The 21,299-nt window shown below is 46.6% G+C and overlaps 1 protein-coding gene across 3 annotated transcripts in view; it reads left to right on the top strand.

The window, feature by feature from the left end:
- The window catches only part of EVC2 (EvC ciliary complex subunit 2), a 144,782-nt gene that overhangs the window by 74,740 nt on the left and 48,743 nt on the right, over positions 1–21,299 (top strand). For all 3 annotated transcript variants that reach the window (XM_059923345.1, XM_059923346.1, XM_059923347.1), the window contains exons 11-14: positions 7,149–7,388; positions 9,941–10,116; positions 12,649–12,808; positions 16,847–17,301. In XM_059923345.1, the coding sequence (XP_059779328.1) occupies positions 7,149–7,388; positions 9,941–10,116; positions 12,649–12,808; positions 16,847–17,301 (1,031 nt within the window). The remainder of the gene's footprint in view (positions 1–7,148; positions 7,389–9,940; positions 10,117–12,648; positions 12,809–16,846; positions 17,302–21,299) is intronic.

The raw sequence follows: 21,299 nt of genomic DNA, 5'->3' as shown, positions 1-21,299 counted from the left end.
ATGCATCCATTCATCCAACCCCCAACCCATCCATCCATCCATCTACCACCCTTCTATCCACCTGTCCATCTACACTTCCATCCATCCTCCCAGAATTCATTTAGAAAGCATTTACTGATCACTACTGTCTAGGCAGTGAAGGTACAGAGAACACTGAGACATGTTCTGGCATTTGAGAAGTTCACAGTCTAATGAAGGATACTCGCATATAACAAATGTGAATTCATTCAGCCATGTTGTAATAGAGGTACATTCACAGTGCTGTGGGATATCATAGGACGAGTAGAATGGCTTCATTCACAGAAAAGCATGTTCACAAGAGCACAGCTCAGGGGGGTTGTGATGTCAGTGCACATGTGTGTCTGTCTGGACTGCACCGCGCTAAGTTCTCTCCAGCACGGGCTCTGGAGTCAGACAAACCTGGACTCATATTCTAGTACAATCCAGCTCAGCTCCGGAAGGCCTTAACTAGCCTCTGTAAGTCTGTGAGTCAAGGCCGAGGGCGCCCCCCTCTCAGAGCGGCTGGAAGAAGTAATGTAGGAAAGGAGCCCCAGGTGTGGGCTGTAGAAGGCTCTCGTGCACAGTGCCCGGTTCTGGGAGTTCTCGCCTCTCGGCCTTCCCAGGGCTGGTCGCTGTTGATCGGAGATCAGCTCTCATTTTCCTAAGAGAGTGTCAGTTTCTGTCTTGAAAGGAATCATGCCGGAGTTTTTTCCCAGGCGCACCAAATCCAGTCTGATTTCTGCCTTCCTCCATGGAAGAGATGGCTGGTTCACTCCGGTGACTTGAGCCCACATAACCTGTTCTGAAAATTTATCATCCTAGGGAGGTCTAACATCTTAGGAATGAGCTTCTGAACTCCTAACTTCCATTCTGCAGACTGGCAGCCGTGCACAGAAATCCTCTGGGAGTGAGTAGAGAGCTCTCAGGGTGACAGCGCCTGGCTCTCAGATGGTCACCTGTGGTCAGACTACGGGCTGGGCACTAAAGCAGAGAGGCGCGATTCACGCTGTCTCACCCCCAGCCACTCCCCTGCAGCTGGGGTCCCCTCGCCTCAACACACATCTCATTTTAGTGTGTGCCTTATTTTCTGTTTGGCTCCTGTATGCATTTCCTGTAGCTGCTGTAACAAATGACCACAGACTTCGTGGCTTAAAACAACAGAAATTTATTCTCTCACAGTTCTGGAGGCCAGAAGTCCAAAATCAAGTCCAGAAGTCAGCCAGGCATCCCCCCTCTGAAATCTCTTGGGGAGAATCCTTCCTTGCCTCTGCCGGCTTCTGGTGGCTCCAAGCGTTCCTCGGCTTGTGGCTGCATCCCTCCAATCTTGACCTTGGTCTTCACGTGGCCCCATGACCCTGTCACCTTCACATCTGTCTCTTTTAAGGACACTCATCTTTTGATTTAGGACCTAGCTAAATGATCCTGTATGATTATCTGCAAAGACCCTTATTACGAATAAGGTCATGTTCATAGGTTCTGGGATTACGATGTGGATGTATCTTTTTGGAGAGGGGGCAACATTCAGCCCACCACGGTTCTCCTGGCTGACCCCGCTCTCTGATCTCCATCCATGATTGCACAGGTCAGCACTGTGTTTCCTTGAGTCCAGCACTTAAAAAGAATGTGTTAAACACACTGTTCACTGATTCAGCCCCAGACAGTCTCATTCTCTCTCTCTCTCTTATTTCCTCAATTTGTTATATATTTTTTTCTGATAAAAATAATACACATTCAATGAGGGAGGCTTGGAAAGTACACAAAAGCAGAGGTTGGCAAACTGGGACCCATGAGTCCAATCCTGCCCGGCCTGTTTCTTCTGGCCCTTGAGTTGAGAATGGTTTTTACATTTTTAAAGGACTGTAAAAAGTAAAAACAAAAAAAGAATATGTGACAGAACCCTGACGTGTCCTGCAAAGCCTAAAATATTTATCTGGCCTTTACTGAAAGTCTGCCAACTCCAGCTCCAAAGCATGAAAAGAAAAACCCAGAAAAAAATTGAAACCCATTCCACCAGTCAACAGTAGACAAACATTCATTCAGCCTGTTTGTTGAGTTCCTGCTGTGTGTCTGAGCCTGGAGACACCACCATGCTAAGGGGACCCCACTCCTGTCCTCGGATTTCAGCATAAACCTTTTGCTTTATTTTTACTTTTTTTTTTTTTTTTTACAGAGTAAGGTTTATGCGGTTCATTGAACTTTCTATCGTGGTTGTTTCCACTTACCATCACAGATGTCATTAAACCCTCTCACACTTAGCATTCACTGAAGGCCAGGAATTTTTCAGAGCACATCACCTGGACCTTCTCTTCAAATATTCACACCCACTCAGTGAAGTGGGAATTGATAGGCTCCCACGTATACAGGTGAGGAAACAGATGGGAGAAGGTCACCTGCCTGAGGACACGTGGGTGGACCAAGACTCACACCCAGGCAGCTCGCCCCGACCACCAAGCCTCACGGCCACCCTCATAAAACAGTGCATCGTAATCCTGGTGGGCTTCTGCCTTTGCAATGCTTTCGTTACAAAGACTGCCCGCGGCAGCGCAGTTTTAAGTGTTTGCTCATTATTTCCACTGGTTGCTGGGGGCGTGGAGAAGGGGTGACCCACAGTGTCCTCCTGCTCCCTCTGTGCAGGGGTCAGAGTGGGCGGCACCATCACTGTGGATCCCCCAGGCCACCCTGTACAGAGACAAGTCTCCTTATTTGAGCAAATCCACTTCCAAAAATAGCATAAAGCTGCAAAAGTTAACAGAGCTATTTCCCTTCCAGTCTGTGCAAATCATTCCATCTTAGAATGACTTTGTCATCTATTCATTTATTGTAGTTATCTTTAAATAAAATGCATGAAAATATTTTGGCCATATTATTCCTCCAAGAATTAGTTTTGTTTTGTTTTTTTAAAAAAAGCTAAATGAGGAGTATCAGTTTTTTTGAGTAAAGTTTAGGAATTAATATAGCGATGAAATCTGTTCACATTTAAACATCTATATGATCCCGTACAGTCTGTAAAGCGTTTCTGCATGGAGAATCTCTTAAGGGTAGTGGCAAATATAGACTCTGAAGGCAGGTGGCTTAGGTTTAGATCTCACTTTGTTCCTCCAGAAGGTGCATTGTTCAGGCTCCTTGGGTCTCGGTTTTCCCATCCTTAAACTGGGGATAATAATGATGCCTGTCATATAGGAGTGTCAATACTTGTATAGTACTTAGACCGATGCTTAGCAGGGTCAGCCCTGTTCTATCCAGTTCCATTATTTAGTGTAATCTTTAAAGAAGCCCATGACATAAAACAGTCAGGATATGAAATCTTTCCAGTTCAAGTTGGAGAAACAGAAGCCCAGAGGGGAGGTGACTTGCCCAGCTTCCTGCAAGCAGCCACTGGCCGTTCAGGGTGTGTGCTTTGTAGGGGGACTCTCTTCCAGATCCACGTGCTTCCCAGCTACTTGGAGAAGAGGCAGCACCAGCGCATGCTGCCCTGAGCTTCCAGAGGCTTCCTAACTCCTTTGAGTGTGTCTTAAAGGAAAAGATGCCTTAAGTGCAAGAACTCTTACACTGTAACCATCTCTGGGGGATTTATTTCTATAAAACATTTTCACAATTTGCCCAGCTTGCTAAATTGAGTACAGGGAGTGTCATTTAGTACAGTCATAATTTCCTGACACGATTTCACATTTTTGATGGCCTAGAGTCAGCGCGAATAGCAGTTGTCAGAACAGCCTGGCACAGGCCTGCGATTCTCGAACCAGGATCGAAGTGCCATGTCCTGATGCATGCCTCCCAATCTCTCCATGCAAGTTGCTTTTTTAGGCATTTTAAGCCGAAGGATAAACATGCCTCATTTCTCTGAGAAGTCTATTTTAGTGGAAAGTTCAATAGGGAGTTGGGGGTGAGTGACCATTATTTTAATGTACCTTTAAAAATGCACGTTTGTTGCCAATATTTAAAACATAAAATTTTGGATAGAAAATCCAGACTTTCAGCTTCTCTTAAAAAAATGGGACGATATGGCCACACCAGGTGCATAGTCCTACAGAGCCCCCTTTGGTGGGCTGAGCAGTGGCTGACCCCGTAAGCAGGGCTTGCTCGCTCTACTTTACCCCAGTCCCCAGTGCTGCCTCGTACAGTACTTCCCAGGCTACCTCACATGACCTCCCCTGCTTGGCAGGCCTGGGTGGTGTCCCCTGCTTCAGGGTTTAGTCTTCTCATCTGTGCCACAGAAGGATTGAACTAGAGCAGGGGATGAACACATTTCTGTGGGTCTCTGGACCCCCTTAGGAGGGCAGTGTACATGGAAATGGGGGGGACTCCCATCAAAAGTTATTTTAAGGAGCATTTCACTGTGACACAAACACATCATTTCCTCATGCCTTATTCTTCAGCAGAAATACTATTCTAAGCAAGGACAGATAATTACGTTTTAGGATTTGCACGCGCGCACTCAAGCATGTGTGTATGCATGTGTGTGTGTGCGCACACGTGTGCTGTGTGCTTGCTTTTTGTCCTGGCTGTGAGGAGTAAAATGGATTTCACCCCTGTTTCATTCCTATTAATTAAAATAATTGAGGTTTGGAGCTTGTCGAATTCCATACTGTCAAAGCAGAAGGTCACTTTGATGGATGAATGGACCTACCTGGGCACCAGCTACTCCCCTGGTAGCAGAGCATCCCTGTGATGCCCAGAGCCAGGGGCCCAACACCCTCATTGTGGGTGACTTGCATTCCGTAATTTAGATCAAGTCAGCTGTGAATAGCTACGTCTCTCTAGAAGAGTGACTCGGAAAAATGTCATCCAATCCTGTTTGTAAAATCAGTTTCTAAAGAGAACCGTGATGTTTTCTGGTACCTGAGGCCAACCATTACCATTGGGATGGCTCCTGGAGATGTGGCCAGGGGATACGAACAAAAGTCCTCCGGCTTCTGGTGCTGTGGCCACTACTCTTCACATATGCAAAGCTTTCTGGGAGCTCCCCAAGGGCAGGGATTGTCCTGTGCTGGCTGCTGGGCTGCTTGGGCCCCAAATAAATAACATTCCTCTTTCTGGGCCAAATTCTGAGCAAATTGAAAAGTCAGTGAAAGAAACTGGAAATGGGTGTATCACCATAATAGGCCTTTGTGAGCAATTGGAGGTGGAAGCGGGTGGGTCTGTGGCTTGGGGGATTGGGAGATGGTGCCGCGGTCACTGAAAACAGAAGATGTAAAGCACGCCATCTCCTTGTTTAGCTGGAGGAGGTACGGCCCTCTCCCTCTGCCATCATTGCCCATCTGTCTTCCCTAGGTCTCTGCTCAGCCTGGCCACAGCCACCATCCCACGCCCTCTTGACCTTGACCTCTGAGACTGTCGTACCCTCCACCTCACACACACGTACACCTTCCCCTGACTTGCTCACCAACAGGTCACGCTGTCCAGTGTCTAGGAGCCTAAAGATTTGGTTTCCACTCCTTCCCCCCACATCTTGAGTGCTGGCGGGAATTGGGGAACCATGCTTAGCTTCTCTGAGCTTTGTGTTTCTTTGCCTTTAAAGTGTGTTTGTCTGCCAGATCAACACACATTTAGCAACTTAAAACAAGACACCTACCGTCTCACAGTTTCCGTGGTCTGGAGTATGGGCGCGGCTTAGCTGGGTTCTCTGTGTGGAGGTCTCACACTTGCCAGTGTGGTCTCAGCTGGGCTCCCTTCCCCTCCTCTGGAGCTGGGGCCCTAGTCCCAGCTCATTCCGGTTGTTGGCAGAATTCACTTCCTTGTAGTTGTAGGACTGAGACCCTGAGCGCCTGTAGCCTTCCCTTCCCCATAGACAGTTTACACATGCTACTCGCTTCCTCCAAACGAGGAGGAGAGTGGCTGTCTTCTCAGGAAGGTCCAGTCCTTTTCAGGACTCTTCTCATTATAAGGTAGGCCTGCCCAGGATAACCTCTCTTTTGATTAACTCAGAGTCAGCTGATTAGGGACCTTAATTACATCATCAAGACCCCTTCAGCTTTGCCACATAATAATCTGACCACTGGAGTGACAGTCCCATCATATTCAAAGTTTATGTCCACACTCAGAGGGAGGGGATTTGTGTGACGTCTTACACCGGGGGCCAGGAATCTTGGGGCCTTCTTAGAATTCCGCCTCTGCACGTGGAATGACTAACATGCCCTCCTGCGGCATGAGTCTTTTGAGGTAATGGGAGTGCAGATGCATCAGGAACCTAGTGAAGGTGTGTCTCCCCCCTGCTGTCCTCCCTCTGGACCACATAAAGTGCAGGCATCCCAGGAGCCACTTCCTACCTCCTCTTTGCCTCCCTTTTAACAAAAATGTTATCAGCTTGAGCCTGATTGCTGGTATTTTTCTCTTCAACTAAGTTAAGGATGAAAGATGATGGAAATAAGCTTGAGAGCCTAACAGCACAGTCCATTGATGTTTCCATTTTGCGAGCTACTTTCAGGCAGTTTGATTTGAAAATTTCCACCCTTGTGACTTTTTTTCTTTGAGATGGTTCTGGAAAACGTTAAGATAACAGGCAGGACAGGTTACAACAGCATTTCCCAGAGTTTAGCAGCTTCCTCATGGCAAATTTGGGATTCAGTTTGTGTGTATGACTGTGTGTATACATGTGTGTGTTCCATGTGGGTGTGCACACACATACTTGTGTGTGCATGTGCACATGTGTGCACTGTATTTGTGTTGCTGCGTGTGCCTGTATCTTTGTGCATGTATCTTTGTGCATGTATGTGCATTGTTTGTGCATTTATATGCACTGCGCAGGTATATGTGTGCACATGTGCATTGGTGGTGCATGTCTGTGTGCTGTGCATATGTGTATGTGCCTGTGCACGTGCATGCATGTGTGTGCACCTGTATGTGTGTGCATGTTTGTGCATTACTGCTGTGTGCATTGATATGCACTCTGCATGTGTGTATGTTGATGGTGCATGTATGTGTCCTCTATGTACATGTGTGTGTGCATGTGCACATGCATGCATGTGTGCCTGTATGTGCATTATTGCTGGGTGCATTTATATGCACTGTGCACGTGTGTGTTGGTGCGTGTGTGCATGTATGTATGTACATGTGCACATGCGTGCACGTGTGTGCTTGCATGTTGCACACATGTGCCTTGCATTCCTGACCAGTGTGTCACCTCCCACGTGCCCCCCTCTTCTCCACAGTCCGCTATCGAATGCAGCAGCCTCCTGCGGACCCTCCATGGCCTGGAGCAGGAGCACCTGAGGAGGTCCCTTGCTCTGCAGCAGGAGGAAGACCTTGCCAAGGCCCACAGGCAGCTGGCCATTTTCCAGAGGAATGAACTGCACAATATCTTTTTTACCCAGATAAAAAGTGCTATTTTCAAAGGGGAACTGAAGCCAGAGGCAGCGAAAATGCTGCTGCAAGATTACTCTAAAATACAGGTAATGCCTCAAATGAGGCTCTCTCTGATGGAGGAGTCATTTTCCTGAACTGTTTCGGTAAATTTCTCCTCTTTCTGAGCTAAGTCCTGTCTCTTCTTTTGTGCTGGGTTCCAGTGAACTAATGCTGTCTTCCTTCGACCTCTTGATGTGGCGGCTGAGTTTCCAGTAAGCAGGGCAAATGGGGGCTTGAAGCACAGGCCTTAGACTCAGGCTCACCTGGACTTGCATTCCAGTTCCACTACCCATCAGCTCTGTGAACTTAAGCAAATTGCCTAACTTCTCTGGACTCAGTTGCCTCACCTGTAAAATGGGGGTAATAGAGTCCCCACACTAAAAGGGGCATGATGGAGATTTAATGATCTAATTCATGGAAAGGCAGTGCTTGGCACAATATATGTTTAATATATATAGTGGTTAAAAATATATATGTGCATATACGTATGTGTGTTCAAATGTGTGTGGTGATGTATGCCTAAGGTTTATGATCTCTGTCTCGATATTCTGAGGTGAATTTGTGGGTGTTTTTGCATGTAAGCTTGAGTGTGAGTGTCATTAACCCAGACTGAATAAATTCCTAGATGACTGTGAAAATAGTTTATGAGACTGTCACTATTTTTATGAGGCCTGCCTGAGGCATTTTACCTGTGCCTGTACACACTGTAGTACATCACTGATGTGCAGTAATGCACCAGATTTCTGGTCCCGGCACAGGCCTCGTGAGTGAGAGCTGCAACAGATCAGGGCTGTCCCAGGAGGAGACCAGGCGGCCCTCATGGGCCTTTTGGAAAGAGAAGACCACTGTCAGAAGGCACTGGGCATCTTGGCGTGAAGAGAGCTAGCCAGCCTCTCCGTTTTGCTCTTGGTTTTTCACAGTAAAACTTTAGGAGAGTAAACAAAGTCCTGGCTAGGTATTCAGACCCCACAGCATCACTTAGGGATTAACAGATTTTGCTGTCGTTTTGCCCGCTCCTCATGATAAGCTGTGGCTGACTCTCCATGCTGGAAAGAACACGTGTTATTGTTAATAATACTGGGGACAGGGCTTCCCTTGTGGCGCAGTGGTTGAGAGTCCGCCTGCCATTGCAGGGGACGCGGGTTCGAGCCCTGGTCTGGGAGGATCCCACATGCCGTGGAGCAACTATGCCCATGCGCCACAACTACTGAGCCTGTGTGCCTGGAGTCCGTGCTCCGCAACAAGAGAGGCCACCGCAATGAGAAGCCTGCACACCGCAACGAACTCGCCACAACTAGAGAAAGCCCACGCACAGCAACGAAGACCCAACGCAGCCAAAATAGATACATAAAATAAATAAATAAATAAAAATTAAAAAAAAAAATACTGGGGACAAAAAAGTAACAGCCCTGGTGACAGTCCCAAGGCACAGACAGGTTAGTATTTGAGGATCCCGACTCTGAGCTTCCCGACGTCAAGGGCTCAGGTCAGCTGACTCACGTGATCCAGCTCCGTAGAGGATAGAAGTGTCACCACAGTGTTCCTGCTGTATTGATTCTGCTGCCAGGAACTCTCAGAGAGAAGCTGGCATTTGGCCACATCCCACCGACCATTCTGCTTTTCACTGTCAGGGGAGTGCAAATCCTCAGGTGTTGGACCTGGAGAGATTATAGCTTTTGTGTGGAAAGGAAAACACCATACGTTTCTTATTGAACAAAATGTTGAACTTTCGGGTAACCCACTGCATGGACAGTATTTCCCCAGATGGAAAAAAAGACAGCAGAGCCGGTCAGTGGGATAGTACACTGAGGCTGATGTTTTAATTACCGTGGGTTTAATTACTGCTGGTCTAATTATTATGCTACTGTTTGAAGCTGGATTTGGGAGACAGCCTATTATGAAGTTAAAACACAGGCCCTGGAATTAGATGGCTGAGTTCAAATCCCTGCTCAGTCATTTACCAGCTGTGTGATATGGACTCAGTTTCCTCATCTGTGAAGTGGGAATAATAGTATCCTCTCCCTAAGTTAAGTTACAAAAGACGAGAAATGCTCTGGGTCCAATGCCAGGCCCAGCAAAAACATCCAGTATATGCAAGGCCATTATTACTCTCTTGTGCTTGCTTGGGTTCTTATGCATTTTGTACATTATAAGAACTTCTTGCTACTCTGTGACCAGGCTCATCTCGTGTCCTCCATGAGTGTGGGAGTTCTGGGGTCAGAGCCGGTGGCTAACTTATCCCAGAACTTCAGCACCTGTGCTGGTGCTGTGTTTGGGGAGCGCCACAGGTGTGACTGTGCACATGGGTGAAGGATGCCTGAGTGAAATTTATATTCCATTCCTAGGGAAGCAAAGTTGTTTTGATAACTCTTTACCATCTGGGTCTCAAATGCACTTTTCAAAGCCCTCATTTCTTATTAGTATGTAATTTTCTTCTAAGCCTTTGTTCGGGGCAGGGACATTTAAGGTGTTAATCCCAGGGCTTCTATTCCCATGTATTTTCTTCAGAAAGGAAATGTGATATTTTAACTGACTAGAAAGAATTTTCTTTAAATTTTATTTAAGCATACTTTCTTGATTTTTTTTTTTTTTTTAACAGGAGAATGTAGAAGAGTTAATGGACTTTTTCCAGGCTAGTAAGAGATACCATCTCAGTAAAAGATTTGGCCACAGGGAGTACCTGGTCCAGAACATACAGTCATCAGAGACCCGTGTGCAGGGCCTGTTTAGCACTGCTTCTGCTCAGCTGACCCTCCTTATCCAGAAACACGAGAGGTAAAACCCCCAAGCCACCCAAAAGGATGCAGACAAACAGCCTTGCCCCAACGTTCCTCATCAAAGACCATCTACTTCTGTTCATTCAGCGACTGCACTGGCTGCTCCTGACTTATTTCTTAAGAACTCTCTAGTTGGAAGAATCCTTTGCATTACAGAATTTTAAAAACATACCCAATAGTCGAGACAACCATACAGTGAGCCGACATGTGCCCATCGTCAGCTTCAGTAGGTACCAGCTTGTGGGCAATCTTGAGGTAGCTATACATCCCTACCCTGAGTTATTTTAAAGCAAATCCCGAACATTTCATAGAGAAATCAATGGTGGAGGCTTTCATGAACTGTGTGATGGGATAGCCCACTTCTCCTTGAACTCTAGGACACTGCTGGCTCTTGCATTCACCTTTGTTTTTTGGTTTTTTTTTTTTTTGGTTGGGGAGGGAGTTTGTTTTTATTTTTGTTTTTTTTTTTAATTGAAGTATAGTTGACTTGTTAGTTTCAGGTGTACAGCACAGTGATTCAGTTATACATACATATATATATATCTATTCTTTTTCAGATTCTTTTCCCTTATAAGTTATTACAAAATATTCAGTGTAGTTCCCTGTGCTATACAGTAGGTCCTTGTTGGTTATCTATTTTATATATAGTAATGTGTATCTGCTAATCCCAAATTCCTAATTTATCCCTCCCCGCCTTTCCCCTTTGGCAACCATAAGTTTGTTTTCTACGCCTGTGAGTCTGTTTTGTAAATAAGTTCATTTGTATCATATTTTAGCTTCCACATATAAGTGACATCACATGGTATTTGTCTTTCTCTGTCTGACTTACTTCACTTAGTATGATAATCTCTAGGTCCATCCATGTTGCTGCAAATGGCATTATTTCATTCTTTTTTATGGCTGAGTAATATCCCATTACATATATATATATATATATATATATATATATATATATATATGGCACATCTTCTTCATTCATTCATCTGTCAATGGACATTTAGGTTGCCTCCATGTCTTGGCCTTTGGAATTAAGTATGAATACACAGATGCTTATCTTGGATTCTGAGTATTTTTTCTCAGCAACACTGGGGTACCATGCAGCCAGGTAAATGGTGCTGCTCACTGCAGCCTCTAGCCCCTCGACAGCATTCCTTCTCAGCTAGTCTTTAGGGAGACGCATAATTGTCAACAATGAAATTTATTCTTTGTAGATTACAAGCTTTAAAATGAGTAGGGCCATGTTGATAAAGTTGGCTTTCTTAGGGCAAGCCGTGCTTTTATGAATTGGTTCTACTACCTGGGTAATTGTACTAGGACTTGGCAGCTCTCTTGCCCTCTTTAATGAGGATTCGGTAAGGTGCAAATTATGTGAACACTTCCCACCCAAAGATGCTAATGAATTTGTCACTGCAGTTAACCTGACATTCCTGATTCATTTTCACTCGAGTGAAAGAAACAGCTCCTTGCCTTGAACGGAAGCACCCAACAGCTGGTTATACCATTGGGAGCAGTTACCAGGGAAGTGTTTTGTACCCCTGATTTTTAAATCCTATTTTAATAGGTTGGCACAGACTTATATTTCTGAAATGTGTATCTACCATTTGCTCAGTCACCTATTCATTCCTTCAGGAAGCTTCCATGGTGAATCTACTGTATGCCAAGCAGGGGGCCCAGCCCAAGGATGCAGACAGACTGGGAATGGTAGTGGTGATAGTGGCAGCAACAGAAAAACAGAACCAGTAAGATATGTATGAGGAATTGTGTCGTGTGACTGTGGAGGCTGAGAAGACCCAAAATCTGCTGTCTGCAAGCTGGAGGCCCAGGAAAGCCAGTGGTGTAATTCAGTCCAGAGGCCTGAGAACCAGGGGAATGAATCCCAGCCCTAGAGCAGGAGAAGATGAGATGAAATGTCCCAGCTCAACAGTGAGGCAGGAAAAAAAAGCGAATTCCTTACTCCTCCACCTTTTATCCTGTTCAGGCCCTCAGTGGACTGGGTACCCACCCACATTGGGGAGGGTCATCTGCTTTACTGAGCCCACCCATTCAAACGTTAGTCTCACCTGGAAACACCTGCACAGACACACTCAGAAGTGATCTTTAATCTGGGCCCCCTGGCCAGTCAAGTTGATAAACAGAATCAACCCTCACACCGAGTTTTCCCTACATTTTACCTCTTGGACTTTACTTGTGCCATTCCTGTCACTAGGACTTCCTAATCTACCATCTCCTCTTGGAAGATTCTGTCTGTTCCACAGTGGTCCCCTTGAACGTTGCTTTCTCCGAGAACTCTTGCCCAATTGTAATTTCTCTCGGGATGCTGAGCTTTCTCTGCACATCTCTGAAAGAGCTGACCTTACCCTTCCTGCATTTTAGTAACGTCTTAGCTGCCTGTTCTCCTGCTTCTTCTGATGGTAGAGATTCCTCTGATTCAAACCAAACTAATATGGAGATGAACATTCAGCCACAGCACAGTCAAGCTGCAGGTGAGTTTGGAGAGTGTGTTAACTAACTCTGCATCTTCTTCATCTAGAGCAGGCTACTTGGATGAAGATCAGATGCGGGTGCTCTTGGAGCGGGCTCAGACAGAAGTCTTTTCTATAAAACAGAAGTTGGACAATGACTTAAAGCAGGAAAAGAAAAAACTCCACCAAAAATTAATAATTAAGAGAAGGCGAGAGATGCTGCAAAAGGTATATAAGGAATTATGCTCCTGATTCTTTACATAACCATTGTGAACACCCACCAAGTGCCAGGTTCCATGCCAGGCACTGCCATCAGAGGGCTAGGATCCAAAGGGCAACTGGGCAGGCATCCTGATGTGCCATCTACAGTTGATTGGTAGTGACTTTTTGGAATGCTGTGTCAAGATTTCTACAGGTCCTAGCAAAGCTGAGGGTTGCAGTAGGTTAGTAATGTCTGCCAGGGCAAGGGAATAGGAGTGCTGGTTCCAGTGAATAATGACAGATGGGTGCTACAACATTTATGGAGTGTTTAATTGGCACTGTGCTAAGTGTATTATGTATTTTATTTAATCCTTACATTAACCCTATGAGGTAGATGCTACTGTTTTCTCTTTTTTTAATGAAGAATTTGAGGCTGAGAGGGCTTAAGTGTTGTGGTCTCTTTGGGTTGCTATAACAAAGTACCAGACTGGGTGGCTTATGAAGAACCAAAATTTATATCTCACAGTTCTGGAGGCTGGAAGTCCAAGATCAGGGTTCCAGCAAGGTCGGGTTCTGGTGAAGGCCCTCTTCTGGTTGCAGACAGCTGACTTCTTGCTGGTAGAAGTCAGAAGGGTGGAAAGGGGGAGGTAGCTTGGTGGGTGAGTGTGGGGCCTCTTTTATAAGGGCACTAATCCCATTCAGGGGGCTCCACCCTCATGACCTAAGCACCTCCCCAAGGCCCCCTCTCCTAACACCACCATGTCCCATGTTAGGTTTCAACATATGGATGTTGGGGGAACACAAGCATTCAGATCACAGTATTAAGTAATGAGGTCAAGGTCACATGTTTAGTGAGTGGCAGACGTGGAATTGAGCCCAGGCCTTGTCCTTGACACGGACCTGCTCAGCTGTTTGTGAACCTCGAGAGGGGAGAGACCAACCGGCAACCACAGAAATGCATCATGTGCTCCCTACACGCTCCGGTAGCACAGAGAGGAAGTCACCGTCTCCTGGGGAACCCGAGTTCTGGGGGACAAATGAGCATCTGATGCGAGCAAGGCAGGAAGGACACTGCAGGGGATGGGGAGGCGTCTTGTTCAAAGACTCAGGCGAGGGTGCCCCGCTGTGCTTGGAGCTCCGAGAACATGAGAGCTGGGAGGACAGAGGGCGGGGGCTGGAGGAGGCACGCCCGGGAAGCAGCACCTCGTCAATGAGGGCAGTGTGCCGGGCTGGCAGCTGACCTTCATTGGAGGACAGTGGGGAACACTGAAGGATTTTCAGGAGGAGAAGTGATGCCCAAAGCTCGGCCTCTGTGCGCCAGTGCTGAATCAAATCTTGGAGACAGAGTTTTGGGTGAAGTAGAAAAGAATAGCTTTATTGCTTTGTCAGGCAAAGAAGGACACAGTGGGCTCATGCCCTGAAAAACCGTGTGTCCCAACCCGGGAGGATTTGGTGATGAGTTTTGTAGCAGTGGTTCAAGGGCAGACATGCTGCTAAGGATCAGGGTGTGTGCAGGGCCCCGCAGTTCCCTAATCTGGCCTCAGGTGGTCTCCTGATGAGCAGGTCATTACCTTCTCTGGAATGAAGAATGCTAACATCTTCCGTTTGTTGGGGGTTTTAGTTCTGTAAAAGAGCTCAGAGATACTGTTCTGTGTATCCCTTGAGGTGGAACCGGGACCCTGCCCCAAGGCTGCACTATTGTTTCTTGGCTGCTCCTCCCTTGTCTCTGCCTCCCCTCCCTTCCCTGATTAGCAGCTGTTCAAAAGGCTCCCATGCCCAGGAGCCCCACAGGTCCTGCTCAGTTTCAAAAGGAAGATCAGATTTGGGATTTAGGAAGCTCATGTGAGCAGCCTTCGGATAGAGTTGGAGGAGCCCCAGGCTGTAGACCATGATCAGGTCTACAGTGGGACCAGTGGGAGGCTGTAGACCTTGACCAGGTCAAAACTGATGAGAGCATGTCCTGAGCCTGGGAACAAGGACAGATTCAGAGGAGATACTAGATGCATGGGATAACACAGGTGGTTGTCTGGTGCCATTCGGGAGGGAAAGGGAAACAGAATAACTTAATTTGATTGATTAAAAACTCTGCTTTTATTATCAAGTGTTGGGCCCAGCATTCTCGCCTGGACCATTGAACTCCACCCCATCTTTAGCATCACCTTATCCATCTCCACTGGCTCAAGGATCAAAGCAATGAGGCCCAAGAACACACTTCTCTGATGGTCTGGCCTGGTTCAAGGCTAGGATCTGGAAGGATGGAAGAACTGCAGATATTTCAGCAGTTTTCCATGAGTACTGTTTCTTACAGCTGCTTTTGAGAAACCTTGTGAGTGGCACAGAGTTAGAACATAGCTCCACAAAGGCAAAGGTTTGTGTCATATCCTCAGCTCTGAGGACACATTGTAGGTGCTCAACCAATATTGTAGAAGGAAGGAATTGACACTCTCTGGTCACCCGGACCCATGAACAAGACATATTTGCACAAAATAGAACCCAGACTATCCACAGGTGCACTATTGTTAATAACACTGTGACGTACATCTCTATGCATGTCAGCTTTTTCCCAGTAGGCCTTTATGCCTACTGCTCTTTCTCCCAGGAATATCCTTTCCCCCATCTTAACCCAACTGAGATATGACCTCATCCCTCAGGTCTCCCTTGGGTCTCCTTCTTTATTTTTTTATTTTCTTAACTTTTTAAAATTGGTAGTAGCGTATTATTACTATAATTACTCTTGGTGGTGATTAGCCTTTGTTGTTTTTTTTTTCCGTTATGTTTTACTACAGGATATTGAATATAGTTCCCCGTGCTATACAATAGGACCTTGTTGTTTATCCATTTGGATCTCCTTCTTTAAAAGGCCTTCTGTGACCTCCTCATTTAAATTGTCTCTCATGGATCTCAGGGGGGTTTTCTCTTAGGATATCTCAATTTTCAGTTCATATGTGCCTGGGACTTGGTAATAATAATAGCAGACATTCATTGATGCCAATTCTGCACCAGGCCCTTCTCTCAGAGTTACACATGTCTTCAGCAACTCATTGCATCCTCACAACTACTCTGTGAAGTAGATCCTATTATTATCCCCATTTTACAGATTAGGCAGTAGAGGCCCAGACAGGGCCAGACACTCGTTTTGGGTGGCTCATCTTGTAGGTGGAGAAGCCAGGATGGGAGCCCAGGTGGTCTGCCTCTTGCGTTTTACCTACTCAATAAATACGTGTTCAATAAATGTTGAACAAATGAAGTTTTCACTACACTTTGGGTTATTTTCTAAAGAATAATTTTGGTTTTTTGGGAGGGGGGAACAACGATCAAGTTTATTGATTCATTTAAAAACAATGCAACCTCAAACAAAAGAGGCACTGCTAAAAGCTCAGTTGGATGAGGCAGATTAAGCCTTTTGCTTAAATCCTCACCATAAATCTTTGAATTATGAAATTTGCCACCCCTTGCCTCTGGAATACTGTGATTAACATAGAGGCAGATTTTGTCTAGTCCAGAAGAAGAGAGCAAGATGGAGAGAATAGAGAGAATATTATATCTGAGTGAAGGAAGAGAAAAAAAGATGTCCTGGGTCCTTCTTTGAAACAAATGAGTAAAAGGTGGTCACATTTTACTAAAGATCAATCAGGTTACACACTCTTCTCCTTTGGGGAGGATTTGTTAAGAAGATAAAACCTTAATAGAAATTTCCTCTCTTGTTGTCTAAAGCTTGACCATGGGGAGAAATTAAGAGTCCTTCCAGTTTGGAACACGCTCTTGCAGTATTTCTGTCCTAATTAGCCTATTTGCATAAAAATCTTAGTTGGTTTTAGAAGAGCAAAGTATTTATTCAGAGTTTCCATTTCGTGGTTCAGTTCTCCTCTGCTGCTACTTTGGCAATCTCCATTGGTCTTTAAATTATGTTACTTTTTTTGTTTTAAAGAATAATTTGCTAAATGTGAGGTGGTTGGGGAAAGGGCTGTTGACATTCTGTGCTTCCTGCAACCAGAGTGTTTTCCCCAAGGGCTGTGCACCCGAGTCCCACCCCCTGTTAACTGTCTGTTCTGGAACTCCTGCCAGCACAAGGAGCAGCGGAGGGAGCAGCTGTCCGTCGCTGAAGCCTTCGGGGCGGCTGAGGATGCTCGCCAGTACATGCGCCAGTGGCGGAGCCTGGTGGCCGAGCACAGCGCCACCCTGGAGGAGCTGCAGGAGCGCCTGGACCAGGCTGCCCTGGACGAGCTCAGGGCCCTGACCCTCTCACTGTCCGAGAAAGCCACGGAGCAGCTGCGGCGGCTGCAGAACTCGGTGATGACCCAGGAGCTGCTCAAGCGCGGGGTCCCCTGGCTCTTCCTGCAGCAGATCCTGGAGGAGCACAGCAGGGACCTGGCCGCCCGGGCCGAGCGGCTCGAGGGCGAGGAGAGGGACAGGGGCCAGGAGGGCATCCAGAGCGTGAGGCAGAGACTGAAGGACGATGCCCTGGAGGCCTCTACGGAGGAGCAGGCGGAGCTGAGACACTGGGAGCACTTGATCTTCATGTGAGTTTTAATCCCTGTGTGTTTTCATCGCCTCCTTTCCTCCCATTGGTGGGGGAGGGATTCCACCGCCTGGTTACGGGGATGGCCAGACACGTGCCATCTGACGCTGGACAGCAGTGCATTAGTCACTTATACCCACAGCCCAGGGAAGACGGGCAGTGCATGTCCCCCAGGGCCACTCGGGGGTTGCAGAGCAAACAACCAGGGCTCGTGGGGGGCAGGCTTTGTATTTGGGTTGGCCAAAAAGTTCGGGTTTTTCACGTGAGGGGGGAAACGAACAAACTTTTTGGCCAATGCAAGGGTAACAAGAGGGTGAGGTGCCCCCTGGTTCCTGTGGGAGGATGTGATGGGCTTGTTTGGACAATTACAGGCTGGCAGGGAACTGAAACCCACTGCTCATGAGTAAGCAGGGATTGCGCCTGGTCGCCTTGATGAGAAGTGTTGTGTGAAGAGGGGACCTTGTCCACAGGAGCAGGGTGGGGAGGGGAACTTGTAGTTAAGCCACATGAGGCCCTCCCTGTGTCAGCAGATGTCGGGGAGCACATGGTAGTGGGCCTTCATTCCAGGCCTTACGGCCCGCTGCACCGTCTCTTTACGGGGCCCCTTCATTCATTGAATTCAAGAACCATGGAATGACATCCACTTCTGACTAGGAGGCTGTAAGCCATGGCCCGCCAGCAATCCTGGTGTAATAATTATAAAATAATGGATAATTTGCACCACTAATGTTTTTAAAGCCATTGGATGGAGAGCTATGGAAGCAATGAGGACAAGTTAAAATCAAATTCCAGAGGGGCCACTGTTGACAGTCCTTCACTCCCCTGCAGCATTTGCCAGCTCTTTGTGCAGACTGAGATTTGGTGTGGCCCAAAAGGGGCCATCAGTTGTGTGATAGACACCAGCAAAGCTTTGGCAACTGTTTAGGGCTGGCACGTCAGATTGGAAACTGGAGGAGCCTCGAACACGGCCCACATGGGGCTACAGAGAGGAATGAAATGTGGGCAGTGTAGACCAAAAACCTGGGTTTAAATCCCAGCACTGCCACCAACTGTCTGAGTGTAGGCAAGTTACTTAACTTCTCTGAGCCTCATCTTTCTTGCCTGTAGAACGGGATGACAATGATAAATCATTTACGGTGCTTTCAGCAGCACATGATACTATTGGGTTGTTAGAAGGTGAAAAAAGCATTTTATAAGAAGTCGGGGGGGTAAATTTTCTAGTTTTGATTCCATGACCCAATGATACTATCAAGGATCCAGCCCTCAACATCCTTCTGCTCCACTGTACTCAGTGTGCTGCTTTGGTCTCTGGGCTCAGCCCCACATGGTTTCAGGATGGCTGCTGCAGCTCCAGGTGTCACATACATCATCTCTTTTTAACATGTGAGGCACTGATTCTTCTGATTCCACTGGGCAGGACTACATCACCAGCCCATGCCTAAACCATTCACCGGCAAGGAGAGTGAAATGGCCATGACTGTCGTAGACCAGAGGACAGCAGACTTTTTCTATAAAGTGCCAGATAGTAAATATTTGAGTCTCTGAAGGCTACATGGTTTCTGTTGCAACTATTCAGCTCTACCCCGGTAGCGTGAAAGCAGCTACAGACAATCCGTAAGTGAACGTAACTGTGTTCCAATAGAACGTTATTGACAAAAACAGGCAGTGGGCTAGATTTGGTCTGAAGGCCATAGTTTGCCAATTCCTGCCTTAGACCACCTGGGATTCCCTCTCTGGGGCTGTGAGGGGTGTTCCTATCCCCAGCATTGTTGGAGAGTAACCCATCTAAACAAAAGCTGAGCTGATAAGAGGCAAGGAAGTGCCATCAACCACATCTGGCAAAGCGCCAACTCCACAGCATTGATGAGGGATTACATGAGCAAGTATATGTCAGTCTTTTAACACAACCCTTGGTCTGCAGTAAGTGGATAATAAGAGGTAGCTGCTATCATCACCACCATCATTCCTGTGCTGGAAGAACTCAGATGATCAGGAGGAAAACAGACACATAAATAGATGACTGTGATACACAAAGCGGGAGTAATTAACCAGGTAACCGTATGGAGGACCAGGATCCTTACCAAGCTCTGAAGAAGGTACATTTTGGGTGCCGGCCACTGACCTGGAACTGGGAGCCAGAGACAAGGGGACACCGCCCACTGTTGCCTTGCTGAGGCGGGGCAAGACTAGGCGGTGGAACAGCTGGGTGGATCCTTGTCTGGGTGTGAAGAGGGGAAACCAATGTCACCGCATGAAAGACAGAATCAAAACCCCCAGCAGCAGCAGCGCAGTGAAGATAAACAGTAACTGCCATCTTCCCAGTCTGTTTATTTAGAGTAGTATGGACTGTTTACACATGAGGGCGTAATTGTGCCCATTTGGCTATAACATAGCGCTCTTTTCCTTTTAACCAATGGACCCACCCATCAATATTTCCTAAAGGAACCAACCAACCCAGAAAACACTATTGACGCGAATAAACAAAACCAAAGCCCTTTGACTATTCTTTCCTCGGTATGGCCACTCCACAGTTCCATTTGGATCTTAGCCACAATTTCAATTCTGAATTGAATTGAAGCCCTTTTAATTAGAAAAGGTTGCATCGACATAGGATTGTGGAGGGGGTGTTGGGGGAGGGTAGGGGAAGGTGTCCTTCTCAGTCTATCTGCTCGGTCCATCTGTCCCCCTCTTCTCTTGATCCTGCATGCTGCTCGCTGGACGTCGGTGGTCCTCCCCATCTGCACCGAGGCCTGAGCTCTCCTTGAACCCTTTCAGGGATACCAAATAGCAGAGCATCGTTGTGCAGTGCCCATCCTTCCTTGGTGGCAGTTACATCCGATGGAACAAGGTCTTCCTGGCCTCAAGGATGCAGTGCCTCCTCCTTAAGTACTCATTCCCAGGGACTGACCTTTCTGCCAGGGAGGAGAGGTCCCTGGTGTTCGCAGAGGGTGAGATTGTCTTGGTTTAGATGAAGTGACCTCTCCCCTCCTTCTCATCTCTCTTTCTTTATGGTTCTGTCCTTGTTTAGTTTGCAATCTTTGTTAGTTTTTGTTTTCTTGAACAAACAAGATGCTGTCTTCTCCAAGCCCATACAAATCAGATCCTTAAATGCCACTTCTTATTCCCACGAATTGTTCTCAGCAGTAATTATTCAGCTCAATCTACATTCGACCAAAGTCCCTTTGCTCGATCCAGCCTGCTTTGGGCTCTTCAAAGTGTATGGATTGGACTTGACTTTCTCATTATTGGGTGGTCATCTTCTTTGACTTCATGTGGTTCCATTTTGCAGGGAGTATTATTAAAGCAGCCGCCGATTGAGTCGTTCAACAGGAAAAGAGAAATCTCACTTTGGTATCAGAAAACTCTTTATGATTTTCCTAAGGGTTAAAGGGGGTCAACTAACAATACACACAATCTGAGTCTGCTTATATACTTTGCTTATTTAAGACCCTAAAAGGTTGTAGCCTTTATTTCTGAGGCATTAAGTAGAAATGGCTTTGCACAATAGTTTTGAAACATATTTTTATAGGCTTCTCAATTTCAAGCAAGAGAGAGTTGCTGTAAACCTGGTCCTATAAAATAAGAATTAATGCATATTTTGCCAGGGAAAGTGTCTTTGAGACCTTTTTGCTAAACTCCTGCCTGGATTTTAAATTCCTTCAGGGCAAAGACCCTATCTCCTATATTTCTTTCTGTATTATCTTGGTGCCTACCTAGTGGAGGATTAAAGCCAGATCACCCTGGGCCAATCTGGTTTGAAGATGGGCAAGAATAAAGACTCAGATTCATTTCAGAGTTGCTTTCACCTTGGAGTCCACGTAAGCAGCAAACACGTGGGGCAAAGATTCTCCACGAGGGAAGGTACAAAGGAACAGCTGCAATTTCCTTAAGTGCTTCAGAAAAATTGGTGAGTCTCAGGGAACCCAAGACATGGGCTTGGGGCCTTCAGACCGCTTCTGTCTGGGGACCCAAGTCAGCCCTTTCGGTCTTATTCTGTTT

The sequence above is a fragment of the Balaenoptera ricei genome, chromosome 5 (assembly GCF_028023285.1).
Source record: "Balaenoptera ricei isolate mBalRic1 chromosome 5, mBalRic1.hap2, whole genome shotgun sequence".
In the NCBI taxonomy this organism is placed as follows: Eukaryota; Metazoa; Chordata; class Mammalia; order Artiodactyla; family Balaenopteridae; genus Balaenoptera; species Balaenoptera ricei.
This window is presented reverse-complemented; position numbering and strand designations above follow the sequence as displayed.